The sequence below is a fragment of the Ursus arctos genome, unplaced genomic scaffold, assembly GCF_023065955.2.
Source record: "Ursus arctos isolate Adak ecotype North America unplaced genomic scaffold, UrsArc2.0 scaffold_16, whole genome shotgun sequence".
Taxonomy (NCBI): Eukaryota; Metazoa; Chordata; class Mammalia; order Carnivora; family Ursidae; genus Ursus; species Ursus arctos.
The window spans coordinates 21,657,371-21,677,071 of record NW_026622830.1 but is presented as its reverse complement, the minus strand read 5'-3'; the positions used below and the strand labels follow the sequence as shown (position 1 = coordinate 21,677,071).

The 19,701-nt window shown below is 39.7% G+C and overlaps 1 protein-coding gene across 3 annotated transcripts in view; it reads right to left on the bottom strand.

The window, feature by feature from the left end:
• Positions 1-15,386, bottom strand: part of RBL1 (RB transcriptional corepressor like 1) — a 56,885-nt gene extending 41,499 nt beyond the window's left edge. The window contains exons 1-8 of one of the 3 annotated variants that reach the window (XM_048222337.2): positions 15,177-15,265; positions 14,710-14,991; positions 11,743-11,876; positions 4,971-5,171; positions 4,518-4,582; positions 4,287-4,415; positions 4,014-4,174; positions 1,322-1,371 (exon numbers count right to left, since the gene is read on the bottom strand). In XM_048222337.2, coding sequence (XP_048078294.1) covers positions 1,322-1,371; positions 4,014-4,174; positions 4,287-4,415; positions 4,518-4,582; positions 4,971-5,171; positions 11,743-11,795 — 659 coding nt within the window. In that variant the 5' untranslated portion in view covers positions 11,796-11,876; positions 14,710-14,991; positions 15,177-15,265. Of the gene's footprint in view, positions 1-1,321; positions 1,372-4,013; positions 4,175-4,286; positions 4,416-4,517; positions 4,583-4,970; positions 5,172-11,742; positions 11,877-11,970; positions 12,286-14,709; positions 14,992-15,176 lie in introns of those variants that run through there. The other 2 variants (XM_026503455.4, XM_057312534.1) reach the window with 2 other exon arrangements.
• Positions 15,387-19,701: the final 4,315 nt, after the last annotated feature.

Genomic DNA, 19,701 nt, shown 5'->3' with positions numbered 1-19,701 from the left:
GCTTTTTGGCTGTTGAGTTTGGTAAGTTCTTTATAGAGTCTGGATACTAACCCTTTATCAGATATATCATTTGCAAAGATCTTCTCCCATTCTATAGGTTGCCTTTTAGTTTTGTTGATTGTTTCCTTCCCTGTGTAGAAGTTTTTTTATCTAGATGAAGTCCCAATAATTCATTTTTGCTTTTGTTTCCTTTGCCTCTGGTGACGTGTCTAGTAAGAAGTTGCTACAGCTGAGGTCAAAGAGGTTGCTGCCTGTGTTCTCCTCTAGGATTTTGACGGTTTTCTGTCTCACATTTAGGTCTTTTATCCTTTTTGAATTTACTTTTGTGTATGGTGTACGAAAGCACTCCAGTTTCATTCTTCTGCATGTTGCTGTCCAATTGTCCCAGCACCACTTGTTGAAGAGACTGCCTTTATTCCATTGGCTATTCTTTCTTGCTTTGTCAAAGATTACTTGACTATATAGTTGTTGGTCTAAAGATTTTATTTTTAAGTAATCTCTACACCCAACTCGAACTTACAAGGCCCAAGATCAAGAGTTGCATGCTCTTCTGAGTCAGTCAGATACCCCGAGAATTATGTTAAGCTGCTAGAATAAAACTAAGTTACACAATGGATTTTTTAAACATACTTATTTATTTAAGTAACCTCTAAATCCAACATGGGGCTCAAACTCATGACCCCAAGATTGAGAGTTGCATGCTCTACCAACCGAGCCAGCCAGGTACCTCCACAATGGATTTATTTTGACTTGAAGATAGAGTTAGACTCCAAGGCCTGGAAAAGCTGATGACTTTCCAGTTTTTAACTCTACTCACCTAACAATATCAGACGTTGCTATCTGATTATGGACATACTTCACATTCACATACACAGCAATAATAAATTATTTTGAAAGATGAGCAAAAACAGAGTATAAACTTAATCTGAAAACTAGCTGAACCTAATTAAGATGTGATCACTGAAGGAAAAATAATGGCTTTGAAATATAAGTATTTTCTGAATTTGCCAATATTTGATTAGCAAAAGAACATACATTCAAATACAGAAATCACTAGGTCTCTTTATCAGTTTCTCTGGAAGGAGCTCTTCTAAGTGCCAAAGGTTTCTTTTCTTTTCTTTTTCTTAAGTGCCAAAGTTTTCTTAAAATATGTCTACTTAAAGACAACAAGGATTAGTAACAACCTCAGTCAATGCCACTAATGCAGAAGGAACTTGAGTTTGGAGGAGTTACCTTGATATAATGTTCCATTTAACAAACTGCAATAAATCATCATCGACAGCCTATAATATGGCAGATACCATTAGTGATAGATACTTACCTATTATCAGTAAAACTGGAAAGGTCCAGGAGGCATTCTCCTTTTAAAATCTGGGAAGAAAAAGTCATTTTTTAACATGTAATTAAGCATAATAACATAAATACAAAAACATGACATTTATCTAAATTTTCACATTGGCAGTTGTTATAAACAAATAATATACACACAAAACAGAATTACTGAATATTTCTTTTAAACCAGTAAAACCTATTTAGCATGCAAATAAAATATTTTAAAAATTTAAAGTCAATTTTTGAAAATACTTTTTAAGTTAGCCTATGGCAGTGGTTTCTAAATTCTAGTGACATATGAATCACTTAAGAGATATTTTTTTCTTTTAATGATCTATTTATTTGAGAGAGAGAGAGAGAAAGCATGTGAACAGGGGGGAATGGCCAAGGGAGAGAGAGAATCTCAAGCAGACTGAGCGGGGAGCGCAACGCGGGGCTCAATCTCAGGACCCTGGGATCATGACCTGAGCTGAAACCGAGTTGGACGCTCAAACAACTGAGCCACCCAGGCACTCACTTAGGGGAACTTTTAAAAAATGCAGATTGATGGACCTCAAGTCCTGAGCTAAGGCAGCATTTTATATAAATTCCCCAGTGATTCTGACAAAAGCTGTCCAATTTTAAACATTGGTCTTTGGAGAAGGGAAACTAACACTGAAAGATAATATGTGTCAGGCAAGGAAAGATTCAAAGGGAATATAGGTACTGTTGCTGGTGAGAGAAGAAAACTACACTGTTTATATAATATTTTCTTTCTTTCTTTCTTTCTTTCTTTCTTTCTTTCTTTTCTTTCTTTCTTTCTTTTCTTTCTTTCTCTTTCTCTCTCTTTCTTTCTTTCTAAGTAGGCTCCATGTCCAACATGGGGTCTGAACTCAAAACCCTGAAATCAAGACCTGAGATCAAGACCTGGATGCTCCACCAACAGAGCCACGTATGTGCCCCTGTTTATAATATTTTCTATGCACCCACACTATTCTTAGATTACCACACATCAGGGTTGCAAACTCAAATGCCTTTGGGGGTCAGGGTTCAACATACATAAATTAAGAGGGTAGAAAGCGTATTTCCTATCTTAAAAGAGGGGGTCATCATTTAGCTTGACAACAGTTACCCATGTAGAAATTCGTGTAGAAATTCCAACCCTGTATTACCATAGCTTCTGATTTTTGAAAGAGATTTTCTTTCCTTTTTCTTTTAAGTAGGCTCGACCTAGCATGGAGCCCAACATGGGGCTTAAACTCATGACCCTGAGATCAAGACCTGAGCTGAGATCACGAGTTGGACACTTAACTGACTGAGCTAACCAGGCACCCCTTAAAAAAGATTTTCATATTAGAAGTCTTTATATGTAAATTAAAATTGAATGAAATAAAAATAAAGAACAACCTATACAGGCCAAACAAAACATCTGCAGCCCATGTGTAGGAGGACGACTGTCCAAACTAGGACACTTCTGGAGTAAAAGGAGGTGCTATAATAATTATGCCAAGACAACAACCAAAACCTAGATAATCCAGGCAAACCAAGACGTATGGTCATTATACTCCAGGGCCACTAGTGTGCTGCTTCTGCAGAACACAAAAGATAATCCTTGAGTTCCCTTCAAAGTTTACTTTGCTGGACATGTTTAACATACAGATAGGAAGCCGTGATACACACACACACACACACACACACACACACGAAGAAAGATAAAACTAGATACAAATGTTTGTGTAATCAAAGAACCAGCCAGTTAGGGAAGACTTTGTGCTTGAAGAAAAATCTCATATTATCTACAAAGAGGGGAACCAGTGATGACCTAATCCAATCCCCTCCCCCTTTTTTAAACCAAAGAGAAAACTCTAGCTGAATTAAATGGCTCAATGTTGGGGAAGTAAGAAATTGAGACCAAGAGGAACAAGCCATTTCATAAACACAGAAAGCAAATTACTGAGAAGAAAAATCCAGAATGCATGCAGGTAGCCTATAAGTGGCTACAAAACTATAACAGGGGGCGCCTGGGTGGCTCAGTCGTTAAGCGGCTGCCTTTGGCGGCTCAGGGCGTGATCCCGGCTTTATGGGATCGAGCCCCGCATCAGGCTCCTCCTCTGGGAGCCTGCTTCTTCCTCTCCCACTCCCCCTGCTTGTGTTCCCTTCTCTCGCTGGCTGTCTCTCTCTCTGTCAAATAAATAAATAAATAAATAAATAAATAAATAAATAAAATCTTTTAAAAAAAACAAAACAACTATCACAGATTTTCTGCTCTACTTATATGGAATTAAAGCTATGGTTGTTATACATCATCCCATCTTTAGTAAATAGTCAGCAGTTATTCAAATTGTGGCAGTAAATTAACTTACCCCGACCTTCTGCTTCTCGTAATTCCTTATTAGGCTTACTCCAATGTTCTGTTCTTTATAATTCTTTTACCAAAACCTCTTACAGCTGTCTCTGCCAGTGCATTTACTTAACAGTACATATAACTGATCACAAACTTTAACAGGTCAGTTTTGCACATCATAAAAGATCATACGGCAATTCTGCATCACAGCATTTTGCATCAAGGCAGAGACCGAAACCTGGAAATCTTGACCCCGAGTCCTATAATGCTGAGAACTTGCATAAAACATTGTTTTTTCCTTTGAGGCTTTTGCTGCTGACTCTTAAAAATCTTAGCCATTCACTTATAAGTACAGTACCTTTCTGTCAAAGAGTTTTGAAATATATGGCTTAAAGTAGTGCTCCTTTATTCCTTTTGCTTCTACTAGAAGTCCATCATGCAGTTCACACAGTACAGCAATGATGCAGGGAGGCTCTTCCGAAGCCCTGAAGTCAGCAGTATGGAAATCAGGTGGTAAACCTAGTTTGATAGGGTATGAAGCGCAAAAAGAAATGGTTAGAAGAATATGGTCAACTTTTAAAACTTTTTCTAAATACTGATGACCAGTTTTCAAACGTAAATAAGGTCTTACCTTTAAATGATGGATTCAGCAAGTCACGTCTATTTGGGCATATAATGGCATTGGCAAAAATCAGATCCAAGCAGCACAGAAGTAAATGGTAAGAATTTACTAAATCATCTCCAATCATACGAAAATTACCTTTATAAGAAAAAAAAAGACACAAAGACCACAAACCTCTCATGTCAAATAACACCAAGTTCCCACAGCAGAAATGTAAAACCATTGAAAGTATCACCTTACCCTTAGTATAAACAAAGAGTGTCCAACAGAAATTAAAGAGATCCTTAACGCTGCAAGGAATCCTCCTAGAAAGGAAAAAATATACTTCTTAACTGACTGACTTGCTAAATATCACTCCACACTGTCACTGAAATTGAAACAGCAAATATAAATAACAAACAGTGAAGTCAAATTACATGTAAAATTCCATTCTCAAAGGACAATCTGTGGTTCATTAAATGGACAAATAAATCTTTCTAATCTGCATAAAATAATCAGACCGTAAAAAATAAATGAAAATATTACCCTGAATTTCCAGATATGGTAACTATAAATGGATTTTTAAAATATTTAAATTTTTTTGCAAATGGATACTTCTGGTAAAAAGCAGATTTTTAAAATGCAAATTTCCAAAGTTTACAGCATAATTTGTATAGTTTTTTATGTCAACTATTTAACAATTGAAGGTCTTACCTCTGCTTCCTGCTTCGTGGTAACTTTGGTGGCTCTTCAAATGGATTCTGAAATATGTCTAAAAAAATTGGCTCAAATTTTTTGAAAATTACAGTAGACACCTCAAAATTTCTTTCCAGCCTTTCTATACGTTCACGAAATTCTTGTGGCAGGTTTGACATGTCCATCCACTTCTTCATTTTACTAAAAAACTGTATTAAACTAAACAAAAAAAAGCAACTTTATTTATTTATTTAAAAAAGCAACTTTAAAGAGTGTCCATATAATGGACAAGTTAACATCTTATTTATGCCTACGAATCTTTAGAATCTTGATTTTTTTTAAAAAAAGAGAATCTTTACTTAAAAGCCTAAATTTATTTAAAACAACAACAACAACAAAAACGCAACCAAAAAACCTCACTCCCAAGTGCTATGAAAATACTCTGGCTCTCAGAATCATTATGGGAATATAGATTTTGAATTAGTGGTCATTACATAAATGTCTTCTCCTATGCACGAAGTGATGGTACCTATCAACTTCTTTTATTCCCTACGGCACCTAGACAATAATTTATATATATATTACAAAGTAAATGTCAACAGATTGAGTTCACAAAATTAGTTTGAGGACAGAAAGAATATCCCAAGTAGTGGATTGTGGAAGTTGATCACAAAGCACCAGACAGTTACATATAGTTTAGGAATAAAATTCAAGTGTTTGTGTTCCAATATGTGGTTCCACCACCAAATATAAATGAAGAAGGTATTGCATACCCAGAAAATCACTTAATGGATTATTATTCCATCTTCCTGGCTTATTCAATTATGTGTACATTTTTAATGTCCCCATGTTAGTATGGTCTTAGATTGAAAATCTGTAGTGTTAAAGTCCATTTAAGTGTCTAGCATTATATACAGAATAATTTTTTTTTTTTTAAGATTTCATTTTTAGTAATGTCTATATCCAACCTGGGGCTCAAACTTACAAATCTGAGATCAAGAATCACATGCTTTACTGACTGAACCGGCCAGGTGCCCCAGAATGATAATTTTTAAAAAAAGGTGATGGAAGACATTGTCAGCTAATTATACATAGGTATTCAAACTCAAGATATGCTGACTGAAATCTGAGAATCTAAGAGTCTCTTTAAAAGATTCTTATCAATAACAGCATCAAGAATTTTTTTGCCGGATTACAAAATATTTATTTTGGCTAACAAGTTACAGTCCCTTATAGGAGACTTTGTTTTGGAGGCAGGATGACCAGCATGTGAAATTCTTTCTTTTGTTTGAGGAATTCCCCAATTTTGTGTCTTGCTGTCTACTAGATTGATTAGCTTCACTGAAGTTAGGGTGAAGGCATAAAACCTGAGGTCCTTGATTTTTGTTTGGGATTTTGAATCTGGAGCTGGTGGTGCAGAGAACTGAGCAAGTGATAAATTCTTATAGCACGATCAACAGCAATATTCAGCTGTTAGGGAATACAGTGGCAATGTCCAGGGATGGCACTGCTGGCCATGTAAGTCGTGTCCTTGTTAGGTGAATTCTTGTGATATGCTTTTTGGCTCTAGCCAGACTCATTTTGTTCTTGGACGTTTTCCAAGTCTATTTTCTCAAGTCATCCTAAAGACTTTGTCAGGTATTCAATATCCTTTCAGTAAATTTCTTTTCTCTTTAAGTTAGCCAAAGTCGGTAGATGGTATCTGTTTTTTATGAACAAGACGCTTGACTAATACATCCCCATATAAATCCATTGTATTTACTGCTATTCCTAGAATGGCTGTTCTAAACTGGAACAAAGTACATCAGAATGTTTGGAAACAAATAAACTTATTAACTATGAGTATGATTTTTTAAAGTAAAATAAGAAGCAAAGTAAACTTCATAGCTTTCAAAACAATTGTTAGTTGGAATTCTGTTGTAAAGAATACATTACGCCAGGGCACCTGGGTGGCTCATCGGTTAACCATCTGCCTTTGGCTCAGGTCATGATCTCAGGGTCCTGGGATGGAGCCCCACGTCGGGCTCCCTGCTTGGTGGAGAGCGTGCTCCTCCCTCTCCTTCTGTCCCTGCCAACCACCCCCCCACTCGTGCTCTCTCGCTATCTCAAATAAGCAAATAAAATCTTTAAAAAAAAAATACAATACTCCAATAAGCACATGAAAAGAAGCTCCATATCACTGGCTATTGGGGGAATACAAGATACCATTTCATGCCCACTAAAATGGCCATAATAAAAAAGACAGATAATAACAATAGTATTGGCAAGGATATGGGTAAAATGGAACCCTCAAACTCTGCTGGTGGGAATGTAAACTCGTGTAGTCCCTTTGGAAAACAATTTGACAGTTCCTCAAAAGATTATACATAGAGTTCCCATATGGCCCAACAATTCCACTTGTACATATATATCCAAGAGAAATGAAAATATATGTCTACACAAAAACTTGTACACAAATGTTCATAGCAGGATTATTCATAATAGCCAAAAGGTGGAAACAACTCAAGTATCCATCAACTAAGAAGTGGATAAACAAAATGCGGTATATCCATGCAATGGAATATTATTCAGCCATAAGAAGGAATAAAGTACTGATACATGCCAAGGGCTAGGAGGGAGAAGGAAGCTATTGTTTAATTGTTATGAAGTTTCAATTTGGGAAGCTGAAAAAATTCTGGAGATGGATGGTGGTGATGGCTGCACAACAATGTAAATGTATTTAATGTCACTGAACTGTACACTTAAAATCAGTTAGATGGTAAATTTTATGTATATATGTTGTTTAAAGATTCATTTATTCATTTACATACATATGTATCTATATATAGAGAGAGAGAGAGTGTGTGCAGGTGGGGGGAGGGGCAGTAAGAGAGAAGCACTCTTACTGCTGAGCTGGGAACCTGACATGGGGCCAGATCCCAGAACTCAGAGGTCACGACGTGAGCCGAAATCAAGAGTCGGACGCCCAACTAACTGAGCCACCCAGGTGCCCCTATGTTAGGTATATTTTACCACACACACACACCCTGAAAACAAATATAGAGTAGGGATGGTAAATATGGGGCATATATCCCAATAGCAGCATACTACTGAATTTTAATGGTGCTCAAGATAAAAAAGAAAATTACTTTGTAAAATTTAGTATCATGAATGTTCCAATTAAAATGTATGAAAAATAATTTTTCATGAATGAAATATTCATTCAGGTTCTACTGTAATATGAAAATAATGAATGAATGAATGTCACCTTGATTTAAATCATGTTACTGAAACACTTGTGGAAAATGTGGAAAAATTACTTCTCAATACTTAAACAATGAAATGCAGACAACTTCTTTATTAAAAATTCAAACTGCACAATAGATACTACTTTTTAATACTACACTTAACAGCAAAAGAAATTTTTAGTTGAAACTTTTTTTTTTTTTTAAAGATTTTATTTATTTATTCGACAGAGATAGAGACAGCCAGTGAGAGAGGGAACACAAGCAGGGGGAGTGGGAGAGGAAGAAGCAGGCTCATTGCGGAGGAGCCTGATGTGGGGCTCCATCCCATAACGCCAGGATCACGCCCTGAGCCCAAGGCAGACGCTTAACCGCTGTGCCACCCAGGCGCCCCGAAATTTTTTTTTTAAAGATTTTATTTATTTGTCAGAGAGAGAGAGCGCACAAGCAGGGAGAGCGGCAGGCAGAGCAGGCAGAGGGAGAAACAGACTCCCCACCAAGCAAGGAGCCCGATGCGGGACTCGATCCCAGGACACTGGAATCATGACCTGAGCCGAAGGCAGACGCTTAACCAACTGAGCCACCCAGGTGCCCCAGCTGAAATTTATTTTTAAGCTGGAAGTTGCTTTGTTTTTTTTTTTCACAAACTGAAGCTGAATATAAATACAGTTCAAAACAGACAACCTAATATTTATGGATAGATACATATATAATACAGCATGGATTTGGGACGCTCTGCCACTTGCTAGGTATATAACCTTTGGGAAGTAATTTAAGCTCTAGGTGATTAGAGGTTTCCTTATCTATAAAATGAGATTTATTTCATGGGATTAACTGTGAGGATTAAATGTATAAAGACATGCAAACCCTTAGCACACAGTAAGTGCCTACCACACAGGTAAATACTCAATAAAAATCTGCTAGTTTTACATGTACATCTATAATCTGCACTTATACAGTATTTTGCAGTATGATTTATTAGCAATATTTGATGGGTATTTTCCCCTATCTTTAAAGATCTTAAATAATCATTTAAAATTATACTTAAAGTTGAAATTTTACAAACAGTCCAAATTATTATAAATCAATGAAAATAACAACATCACTGCAATTCTTTTTTATTTGTCTGACTGAACATGATGATACTGGTCTATGTTCTTTTAGTAGTTAAGAATCTGACACCTAAAAAAAAATTTGTATCAACTTACATTTAAAAAATACATCATCTTTTGACCCATCCCTACACTTTTAGGAATTTATCTGAAATACATTTCACAATGATCTGTCTGTAATCACAGAGAAATGGATATAATCTAAATGGTCATCAATAAGGGGTTAGCTAAATATATGAAACATCCTTATATCTTAAGTCCTAGAGTGAGGAAGAGCTACTTATGGTGATGTGGAAGAATTAATATAAAGTAAGAAAAGCAACTATAAAATACATATAGTATGATCTCATTTATGTTTTAAAAACAACTAGAACACTGAAAAACAGATTTTTTTTTTCTGTTTAACAATTTATTGGGGTGCCTGGCTGGCTTAGTCGGTGGAGCCTGTAACTCCTGATCTCAGGGTTGTGAGTTCAAGCCCTACATTGGGTGTGGAGCCTACTTAAAAAAGAAATATTCACAGTAAATTGTTTAAGTGGTTAATTCTGGGGAGGGAAAAAGAAAGGGACAGCTTTATACTTTCAAACACTCTGTATGATTTGAAAGTTTGTGAACCTTTTTAAAAATTATGATAAAAGTATATATAACATGGGGCGCCTGGGTGGCGCAGTCGTTGGGTGTCTGCCTTCAGCTCAGGGCGTGATCCTGGCGTTCTGGGATGGAGCCCCACATCAGGCTCCTCCCCTGGGAGCCTGCTTCTTCCTCTCCCACTCCCCCTGCCTGTGTTCCCTCTCTCGCTGGCTGTCTCTCTCTGTCAAATAAAGAAATAAATAAATCTTAAAAAAAAAAAGTATATATAACATAAAATTTACTATTTTAACCATTTTTAAGTGTACAGTTAAGTGGTATTAACTGCATTCCCATTATGCAATCATCACCACCATCCATTTCCAGAATGTTTCATTATTTGAAATTTTTATCATGTACTTATATTGCTCCAAATTTTAAGTTACTCTTTTTTTGTTCAGTTTCCCCAACAACCTAATATTATAAAGATCTTAAAAATTTTATATGGTCAATGATGAGACACACTGACAGAAAAAAGTCGGATTATTTTATACTACAATGAAGAGGGAGGTTTTGCTCAATTAAAAAACTACCTGAACTCCATCAATCTTAATTACCCTTCCATTTTATTTTTATCATCAATGACAAAAACTGATACTTATTAAAGTCGGAAAAATTGTCTTGAATATATTATTTTTCCACTTATGCAAACTAAAATTGTTCTGAGATATTTTTTTTTTTTAATTTAACATGAACTGAAACTTAATTGCTCTCCCTCGATAGGTCTTTTAAAGTTTGTTTGTCTTCCATGCTGGCAACCCAGGACAGCAAACAGACAACAACCTCAAAGAGTTTTGTCATGGGTGAAAAATCTAGAAACAGAGAACATTACTACCTATCCAAATCTGGATCACTCCATTTCTTTTGTTTTGTATCCAGGCAAATAGTTCCATATGATTAATACTAGAGAAAGTAAAAGCTATTGCTAAGACCCACTGATTGCTTATTTGTTGCATGGTAAAAAAATTATACAGTAGAAAAACAGGACAACACATTGAGCAGATAATCAGAATTAACACAAGTGAAGCATATGGATATGGTGCCTCCAGATGTGATACAGTGAGGACACAAAATTATTTATGCAGTTTTCTACCTGGGGATGTATAACCTGCTTCTAATCATAAGAAAACATGAGACAAATCCAAAATGAGGAGTAATCTGTTAAAAAGGGGGTTGGGGGTATTTGTGGACTATATTCTTGCTGTGGAAATATTCCTGATTAAAGGAAACTAAATAGATAAGTGAATGTAGTACCTAATCCTAGACTGGAATATTCTTTCAAAAAAATTGCTATAAAGAACATTATTGGATCAACTAATAAAATTAGAATAGAGATGACAGATTAAATTATTGTATCAATATTAACTTTACTGAAGTTGATAACTGTGGTAGTTATCTAAATATACAATGAAGTATTTAGGGGTAAAGGGCTATAATGCATGCTTACTTTGAAATGGTTGAGGAAAAAATCTTATTTGAGAAAGATCCAATGACAAAGCAAGTGGAGTAAAGTGTCAATAATAGGTGAATTTGAGTCAAGGGTATATGGGTGTTCTTCGAGCTTTCTTATTTTTGCAACTTTTCTAAAAGCTTGAAATTGTTTCCAAATTAAAAAAAAATAATGAAAAAATTATAGATTAAAAAGATTAGTAGAGGCCTCTGGCTGAAGTCAGAATTTGAGGAAGAAAGCAATGGAAGAATATGAGAATTGGAAAAGGATGCTTATAGGACAATAAACTTAAAATGGAATAGAGTTACACAGAAATTAAATTCTAAAAGTAAATTTAGGACTTATAAAACAGTGTTTGAAAAATCATAGTGCTTTACCTTAGTTTAGCTGAACGCAGTATTCTGGTAAGTGAAACACAATTTCCTTCCATGATACCCTTCCCAACAGTGGGAATAATGCTTTTGCGGCATGCAACATATAATGAACATGCCAACCAGTGTATAACTTCTCCCTGGCAGGCAAAAGACAAACAGCAAAATGAATATATTATATTAAAATGCTTGAGTTATAGAACCAGAAAAGATCTTAGAACTATCTGGTCTTACTTTCATTATGTATTTAACAGGCCAGAGCGGTGAAGATATTTGCCCAAGGTCACAAAGCTTAGTTTTGCATTGATGAGCATAAAACTCCTTATTCTCAGTCCTGTGTAAGATGTTAAATCAGCATTAATCTAAAAATAGATCTCTCACCTACACCCCAAATCTAGTATTATTGAAAGAGCTCTCTTAAAATTTCTCAGCATTAGCTTTCTCGATTTGAAAACACCAGTCATGATCTTGATGATGATTAAGTTCCTTTCCACCGTTTTAGTTTTATGTTTCTCTTTTAACCAGTTTGGCAGAGAAAGGAAAGAACAGAGTAGAAAGTTGGCAAGGGAGTCACACATAAAAAGTTCATATCTATCTTGTACAACATAAAGAAGACCGCCATTTTTGTGAGGTAAAAAATTGGGGAATTATTTACCCAATCTTTAAAATAGTAAGTCAGTCTATTTTAGCAGGTATCTCAATTTACAACAGTATAAAAAGGTGACATTTGCGAACTCAACACTTAATTGTCTGCTTTATTATTTTTTTAAAATTTTATTTATTTATTTGAGAGAGAGCGAGCGAGCAGGAGCAGGCAGAGGAGCAGAGGGAGAAGCAGCCTCCCCACTGAGCAGGGAGCCCGACATGGGGGCTCAATCCCAGGACCCTGAGATCAGGACCTGAACCGAAGGTAGACACTTAACCCAGTGAGCCACCCAGGTGCCCCATAATTGTTTGCTTTAGACTTGCGATATCTCCAGGCTAGAATCACTTCATGACTTTACCACTGAACTACATATGTAATTTAAGGATTAAGAATTAGCTGCAGAGCCTTTTTAAGACCAGTCTCTAAAAGAATAAAGACACTGAAAGATTTCTTGTAATAATCCAAAAGGGAAGGACAGAAATGGGTGGCCACCAATAGAATTAAAACCCAGTGTTACTACCCTAATGTAGGGAGAAGTCTTATTTGCTCAAGGTATTAAATGAGGCATGTAAGCTTGTGGTTGAATATTTTTAGAAACCTTGATTAATGAATTTTGGGGAATAGCATCCAAGTATTAGAGAGCCACTGGATACAGGTTCCTAGATGAAAATACCATTAAGATAGAGAAAATTTAAGTACTGGTATTTTTGCTTTTTTTTCCTAAAAAAAAAAAGTCAACTATATTATTTATTTTAATTCTTTGATGCCAGACCTTAGAAATACAAAGATGGTTTCTGACCTCATGTAATTCGAAATCTACAGTGAAGAAAAGGAACAAATAATGGTTATCTTTACTTCGTGAGATATATGCTATAAGAATTGAAGATAAAGTGTGAGAGAATATAGTAGAGTAACCGATTTTGAGTAAAGGTCAAAGGATTCAGAGAGGGAGACTTAAAATTGGGGGAAATATTAGTGGGAGCTTGTCAGGTATACTGACAGGGGTAGGAGCTGGGGAGAGGGCTTCTTAAGAAAGAGCAGATATATGAAAATACCTACTCCAAGAGTCTTTCACCAAAAACAAACAAAAGAAAAAAGAGGAGGAGGAAAATAAAAGACTCGGGACAGAATAAACAGTCACCAAATCTTAATTCAGACATCTGTGCTTTTTAAATGAGACACTTAAGATGTCCTGATCAACTCCACCTAGTTGACTCAGTTCTTGAAACTTAGTTCTTCAATCTGCCTGTTGTAGGGAGGGAAAAGTTTCCAGACAGAGGGAATGGCATGGAGAAAACATGCAAATGGGAAGAAACTTGGTATATTCAAGAATTTGAGGGGTGCCTGGGTGGGGCAGTTGGTTGAGCACCTGACTTTTGGTTTTCCCTCAGGTCATGATCTCAGGGCCCTGGGATCAAGTCCTGTATCCAGCTAACAGCACAGTCAGCTTGAGACTTTCTCTCTACCCCTCCCCGCTTCTGCGCTCTTTTTTCTCTCTAAACAGATAAAGCTTAAAAACATTTTTTTAAGAGGTGCCTAGTTTAATGCCTTCAATACACTTTGCACTCAGTAAATGTTTATTCAATTACAGATCAAAGAAGGACTTGGAAAGTCAGAAACGCCTTCTCAGGCTTTTAAAAATTAGTTTGTTTTCACTGAGTGGCCATAATTCATAATCTCCTTACTTTCTTATTGTTCCTTCAGCTTTCCAGTCCTAACACCCATGGGTGCAGGTCACTGTCCTTTATCCAGTCTACCCAGTCCTACCCCAGAGACATCTAAGAGCGTCTCTTAGGTTTTTCCCCCTCAACACTCAACTCCAAATATCCAACTACATGCCTCTGAACCAGCAATTAATTATTTCACCGGGTGGTGAGTCCGTGAGTCCAGGCCTCTTGTATCATGCAGGAAAGCCTCTGAATTTAATGCTACTAGAGTAGGATGTTGAAATACATCCCATCGCAATGCTACCTCTACACTGGATTCCTATAATAATTAGCAGAATGACCCTGGGCAGCAGTCCTCTGGGCCTTGATATTACTACCCGAAGAGCGGGTATAATACTGCCCTGCCACGTTCACAAGGCTGCTGGGAGGACTCCATGCGAGAATGGTGGGGGAAAAAATCCAGTAATGACGGTCTACACTTATTTTATTCAGAGCCAGGCGCTGCGCTAAGCATCAGGATACCGACACGGGAGGAGGCTGGGCCTGAGCCCCACTTGCGGATGGCTTTCATCAAAGCCAGCAGCCCACACCTCCGCCCGCCGGGGTGCAGGATGGAGCGGTTCGAAGGCTGGGACTCCTCGGCCCAGCTCCAACACTAACCGCGCGCCCTCGGGCACGTAGCTTAGACGCTCCCGTGGAACGGCGATCACAGCTCGAGTTCCCAGGGTTGTGGCGAGAACGGAGTGAGATGACATATTTAAAGGGCTGGGCGGTGGTGTCGGCACTACAATTCACATTCCGGCATTTGGTTTTTTAATAGATTTACGGGCGCTATCGTGACGTCTGCGGCGCTCGGCGGGAAGCTGGTCTGGAGTCTAGGGGACCCCTTGGGGACGTGCGACCGCGGACAAGCCTCTCCTCTTCCGGACTTCGGTTTCCCGCCTCAGAAAGAAAATGGATAGATGGGTCTACACCCGCCCTTCCAGCTCCGCACTCGGCGGTACCCGGCGGGGCAGCGACCCTTCCCGGTGGGGAAACTCCCACCGCCCCACAGGGTGGGGTAGGGGCGGGGCGGGGGTGGGGCCTGGCGGGGGTCCGGTCCGGCCGTCCCACCTGCCGCCGCTCACCTCTAGGCTGTAGTTGCCCCGGATGGCGGTGAAGTCGTCCAGGGCTTCGGCCGCACTCCCCTCGTCCAGGTTCAGCTCCTGGCACAGGGCCTGCAGCGCCTCCCCGGCCGCAGCGACCACCGCTGCCCCCTCAGCGTGGGGCTCGTCCTCGAACATCCCCTCACGCCCCGATCGCAGCCCCCCGGCGCCTTTCTCCCTCTTGGGCGCGTTACCCACAACCACCCGCGCCAAAGCGCGCGAAAGTCGGTGGGTTCAGAGCGACGTCTCTCCAACAGTCTGCATCCGCGTTTCTCCTCAAAAAAGTCCGTTTCTCCTCCGGGGCACTCAGTGATCTCTCTCTGGAACTGTGATAAGAAGATGTACCTCGGTTCGAGAAAAAAACCTGGGCTTGGTCCTTGGCGGGCAGCGATGGGCACATCCAGCGGAGTAAGTTCGTGCGGAGGGATCGGCAGCCGCGCGCAGAGTCTGCTGGGAATTGTAGTCCATATCCTGTCTTGAGGCCCGCGGCGCCGACTTGGTCTCACCAGCTCTTAGGCTTGGGCGGGCTCCGTATTGCGACGTGTCCTCGGTGTAATCTTAGGGAGAAGCCTCCTCTGTATCACTAACCCATTGGCCTTGGTTTGTCACAGCCCCACCAAACATAGTCTGACTGAGACTTGCCCCTTGAATTAGGAGACGGAGGCAGGAACAGAAAAAAGTGGTTCTGTGACAGTGGGAGGCCTCAGGACTCTGTCCCTGCGCCCAGGGAGTGGTTTGTTGAACGATTGAAGGGCTGGCGAGGCAAACCAGGCTTGACTTAGGCAGAAAGCTCTGCAGTAACCAGCTCGCTGGAGCCTGGGAACCGTCGTGGGAAACACCATCATTCCAGGCTTGGGAATGGCTGGAATACAAGTCCGAAGGCGTGGAACTGGTCTCCAAGCCTACCCTTCTGCTCCACTGAAACCCCTTCTCGGGAAGAGCCAGAGTGATCCAGAATATGTCACTACTTCGCTCAAAATCTTTTGGTAGATTCCTCTTACCCTTAAGATTGTATCCAAACTCCTTTTGATGGCCCACAGGGCCTCTGTGATCTGGCCTCACCTCATTGCCCCCACCCAAGTGTATAATAAGGTGCAGCCTCACTGCTTTGTTCTGGAACCTTGAAAATGCCAAGCTGCCAAGCTAGTTCTTGCCTCAGGGCCTTTCTCACATCCTATACCAGGTCTTTGCTTGTCTATCTCCTCCTTGTCATTCGAGTTCAACTAAGTGTTACCTTCTCAGGCCCTTCCTGAGCACTAAAGTAGCTGACCCACCCCCCTAACACCCCATTTCATTGTCTTCATAGCCCCATATCACTATCTGAAATTATCTTGTTTATTCACTGGCTCTTCTTACTAAAATGTGAGTTGCATGAGGGCAGGGGCCTTTTTTTTCCTTTGCACTGTATTACAAAGTTTAGATTAGTGCCTGGTTCATAGTTGGCACTCAGTACTTGACAATGTATGCTTGAAAAGTTACAAAGAGCCCACTGATGCTTGGATGAGGGAAGGAGTCACCAGAGATGAAAATGGGAGACAGGTCAAGGGAGGTTGCAAAGGACTTTATATGCCCCACTAAAAGCCTAAACATTATCAATGGGGGTTTTAATGAAAGGAGGTGATGATGAATGACCAATAATGTTCTGGGAAGGTCCGTCTGGCTACAGTGGGACACGCAGATTGGATGGGGTAGAGACTAGAGATACGGAGATTGTAGGGGCTGGTCCTGCATTGAAAGGAGCCAGTCTGGAGGGAAGTCTCTTAGAACTGGATGGGGCACTGCTAGAGAGGGAAGAGTCCCCATTAACAGAAGTTTCCATCTAGGTCAAGAGGGTGAAAGGTGATGCTGTTAACTAGAATGGGAGTAGAAGCAGAAGGATGAGATCAGTTCTAGAGCAGTTGTGTTTGGGATGCCTGCAGGAAGTTTAAGAGGAGACTGCTGGATCCTGGAAGGTAGCCCCTCTCCCCTCTCTCCTGGCAATTTCCCAGTCTTCTACACTGTCCACACTTGGAGAGGGGTGGGACTTGGGAACCAGCTGCAAGCCGGGTCTCAAATGAGTAGACTCAAATTCTTCTCACCCTCCAAACTCAAAATCAAACTGAAACACCCATGTGGCACTTCCAACTCTTTTTCATTCTAGAAGCTACTACTGCAACTGACTTTAGGACCATCTCATTATTCTCTGGAGGAGATGTTGGCACCTAGTGTCTGCACAGAGACTCTCCTCCCATTAGTTTTTATTTACTTAGAGAATTGGTATGGGTAGTTGAGGGGAGGTCTATCTCCCGTGCCAAGGGGTCTGTAACAGGGTTTATCATCCTTCCTCCTAACTTGTTTTCCTGTCAGCAAAGAAATGTCAGGATTAGTGGAGATAACATGGATGAAGTCCCTCTTGTAGTGGCTCATTTGTTTTCTAATTAACCTGTGCTTATTTGAGAGAGAGCTTCAGAGGTAGGGACAGTCCGGACATGAGGATTTGGGAATATTCAGGCAATACCTCAGGTTAAGGGGTCAGGGAGGGAGTGTGTTGCCATAAGGTGAAACTCAAGGGGAGAACCTTTAGAAACACCTACATTTCAGAGACGGGCAGAATTTGAGGAATGAATGAAACTGTCCACACAGGTATAAAAATAAAGAAGTGGTATCTCAGAGGCCGGGAAAGAAGTACTTCACAGAGCCCAAAACTGCATAGAATTCAAATCGAATTCAAAGAAGACCTCATATATTATCATTCATATGTTTTTAGTGACATTTGCCAGAGCAGTTTTCTGTAGCATGGTGGGAATGAAAGCCAGATTACTGTGGCTGAGGGGCTAACGGGAGGAAGGTCAGAAAGTTGGAAGTAGGAAGTAAGAGCTAAGAAGTTTGGTGGTAGAGAGGAAAAAGGAAGGACATTTTCTAACATAGGGAAACACAAGTATGTGAATAATCAGGGACAGGAACAGGCAGAGAGAGACTGAAGATAAAGAGATTTTTGATTTAGCTAGGCCCTGGAAAAGGTGGCCAAGCCAGGAATCCAGAGCCTGGCCTTCCTCTTGGTGGCTCCTGTCTGGAAGGTTATCACCTTACATCTAGATTAAGCAGAACTACTAAGTGCTCTGCTGAGTGCAAAATAGAGCAATATGCCGTAGGGAGTTGAGAGTGGTAAAGGTTTGGAACAACTGTTGAGAAATATCACTTGGTCTGTCAAATGCAAACATTATGGTCGGAATTTTTTGAGGAGAAATAGAGTAAAACTAAGTCTGCCCCATGAGATCCTGGCTTTCATAGCTGGTTCTGGACAAGATCACAAGAGTTGAGAAGTCTCAAGTTTTTTGCCTTTGCCATAACTAACCAATTTCTTTTTTTATTCAGATCCGAACTGCAGAGGGTGATTCTGACCTTGAAAAGAAACCAAGATAAAAGGAAAGAGCTCTCAGGAATTATAAACCAAACCAAACCAGAGACTCACTGCCCCATTTTTCATTTCTATAGTGGTTTGGCTTTCAGTGAGTTGAGTATATGGACTCTAGCCCATTTCTTCTTTGCTACTGGATTTGATTCTCCTGATTCTTTTCACACTTCATGCATACTAAGTCCTAAAAATCCTTCATTTCTTCATTCCACAAATGTTTACTGAATGCCTGCTATGTGCAAGATACTGATTCTTCCTTTGCTGTGATTTTCAGATCATTCAGACTTGAACTGAGGGACATTGCTGGCTTAAAAATGATCCAAGAACAAAAGAAACCCCTCTTAAATGTCATCCAGCAAACAAAAACTGAGAAACATTATACATTTTTCCTTCTCTTCAGGACTGGATCTAGGTTCTAACTTTGGATTTTCAGTAAGTCATATCGTGTCTACATAAGGCCTTCCACTTTCATTTCCTATCTTTGGATTCACCTGATCTGTAACCTTTTACATCAAATCAATGACTTACTTTTATGACTTTTTCTTTTGCCATGTTGTAATTCTCAGTCTCTCCTGAATTGAATTATTAGGAACTACAGGCCTTGGCATTGAGGCCAAGATGAAAGGAAAATACTCTTATGTTCCCTTATTTCCCTTATGAAATAAAGCATTATTTAAGCAGTACCCCCCTCCCCCACACCTCTTATGGAGTGTAACTAAACTATGTCTTTGGTTTTCAATAAACAATACTGCCATAGTCACCAACCTCCCCACACCACCCGCCCCTACACCAGCCCATAGTTTCCTCTTTATCACTGACTCCTCTGCTCCTTCATCCCCTACAGCTAGTCACTAAATCTTGTGGATTCCTCCTCCACCAGGTTTCTAGTTATCTTTCAACATTTTGTGTTCTCTCTTCCAATTCTTTTTTTTTTTTTTTAAGATTTTATTTATTTATTTGACAGAGAGACAGCCAGCGAGAGAGGGAACACAAGCAGAGGGAGTGGGAGAGGAAGAAGCAGGCTCTCAGCAGAGGAGCCTGATGCAGGGCTCGATCCCAGAACACCAGGATCACGCCCTGAGCCGAAGGCAGACACTTAACGACTGAACCACC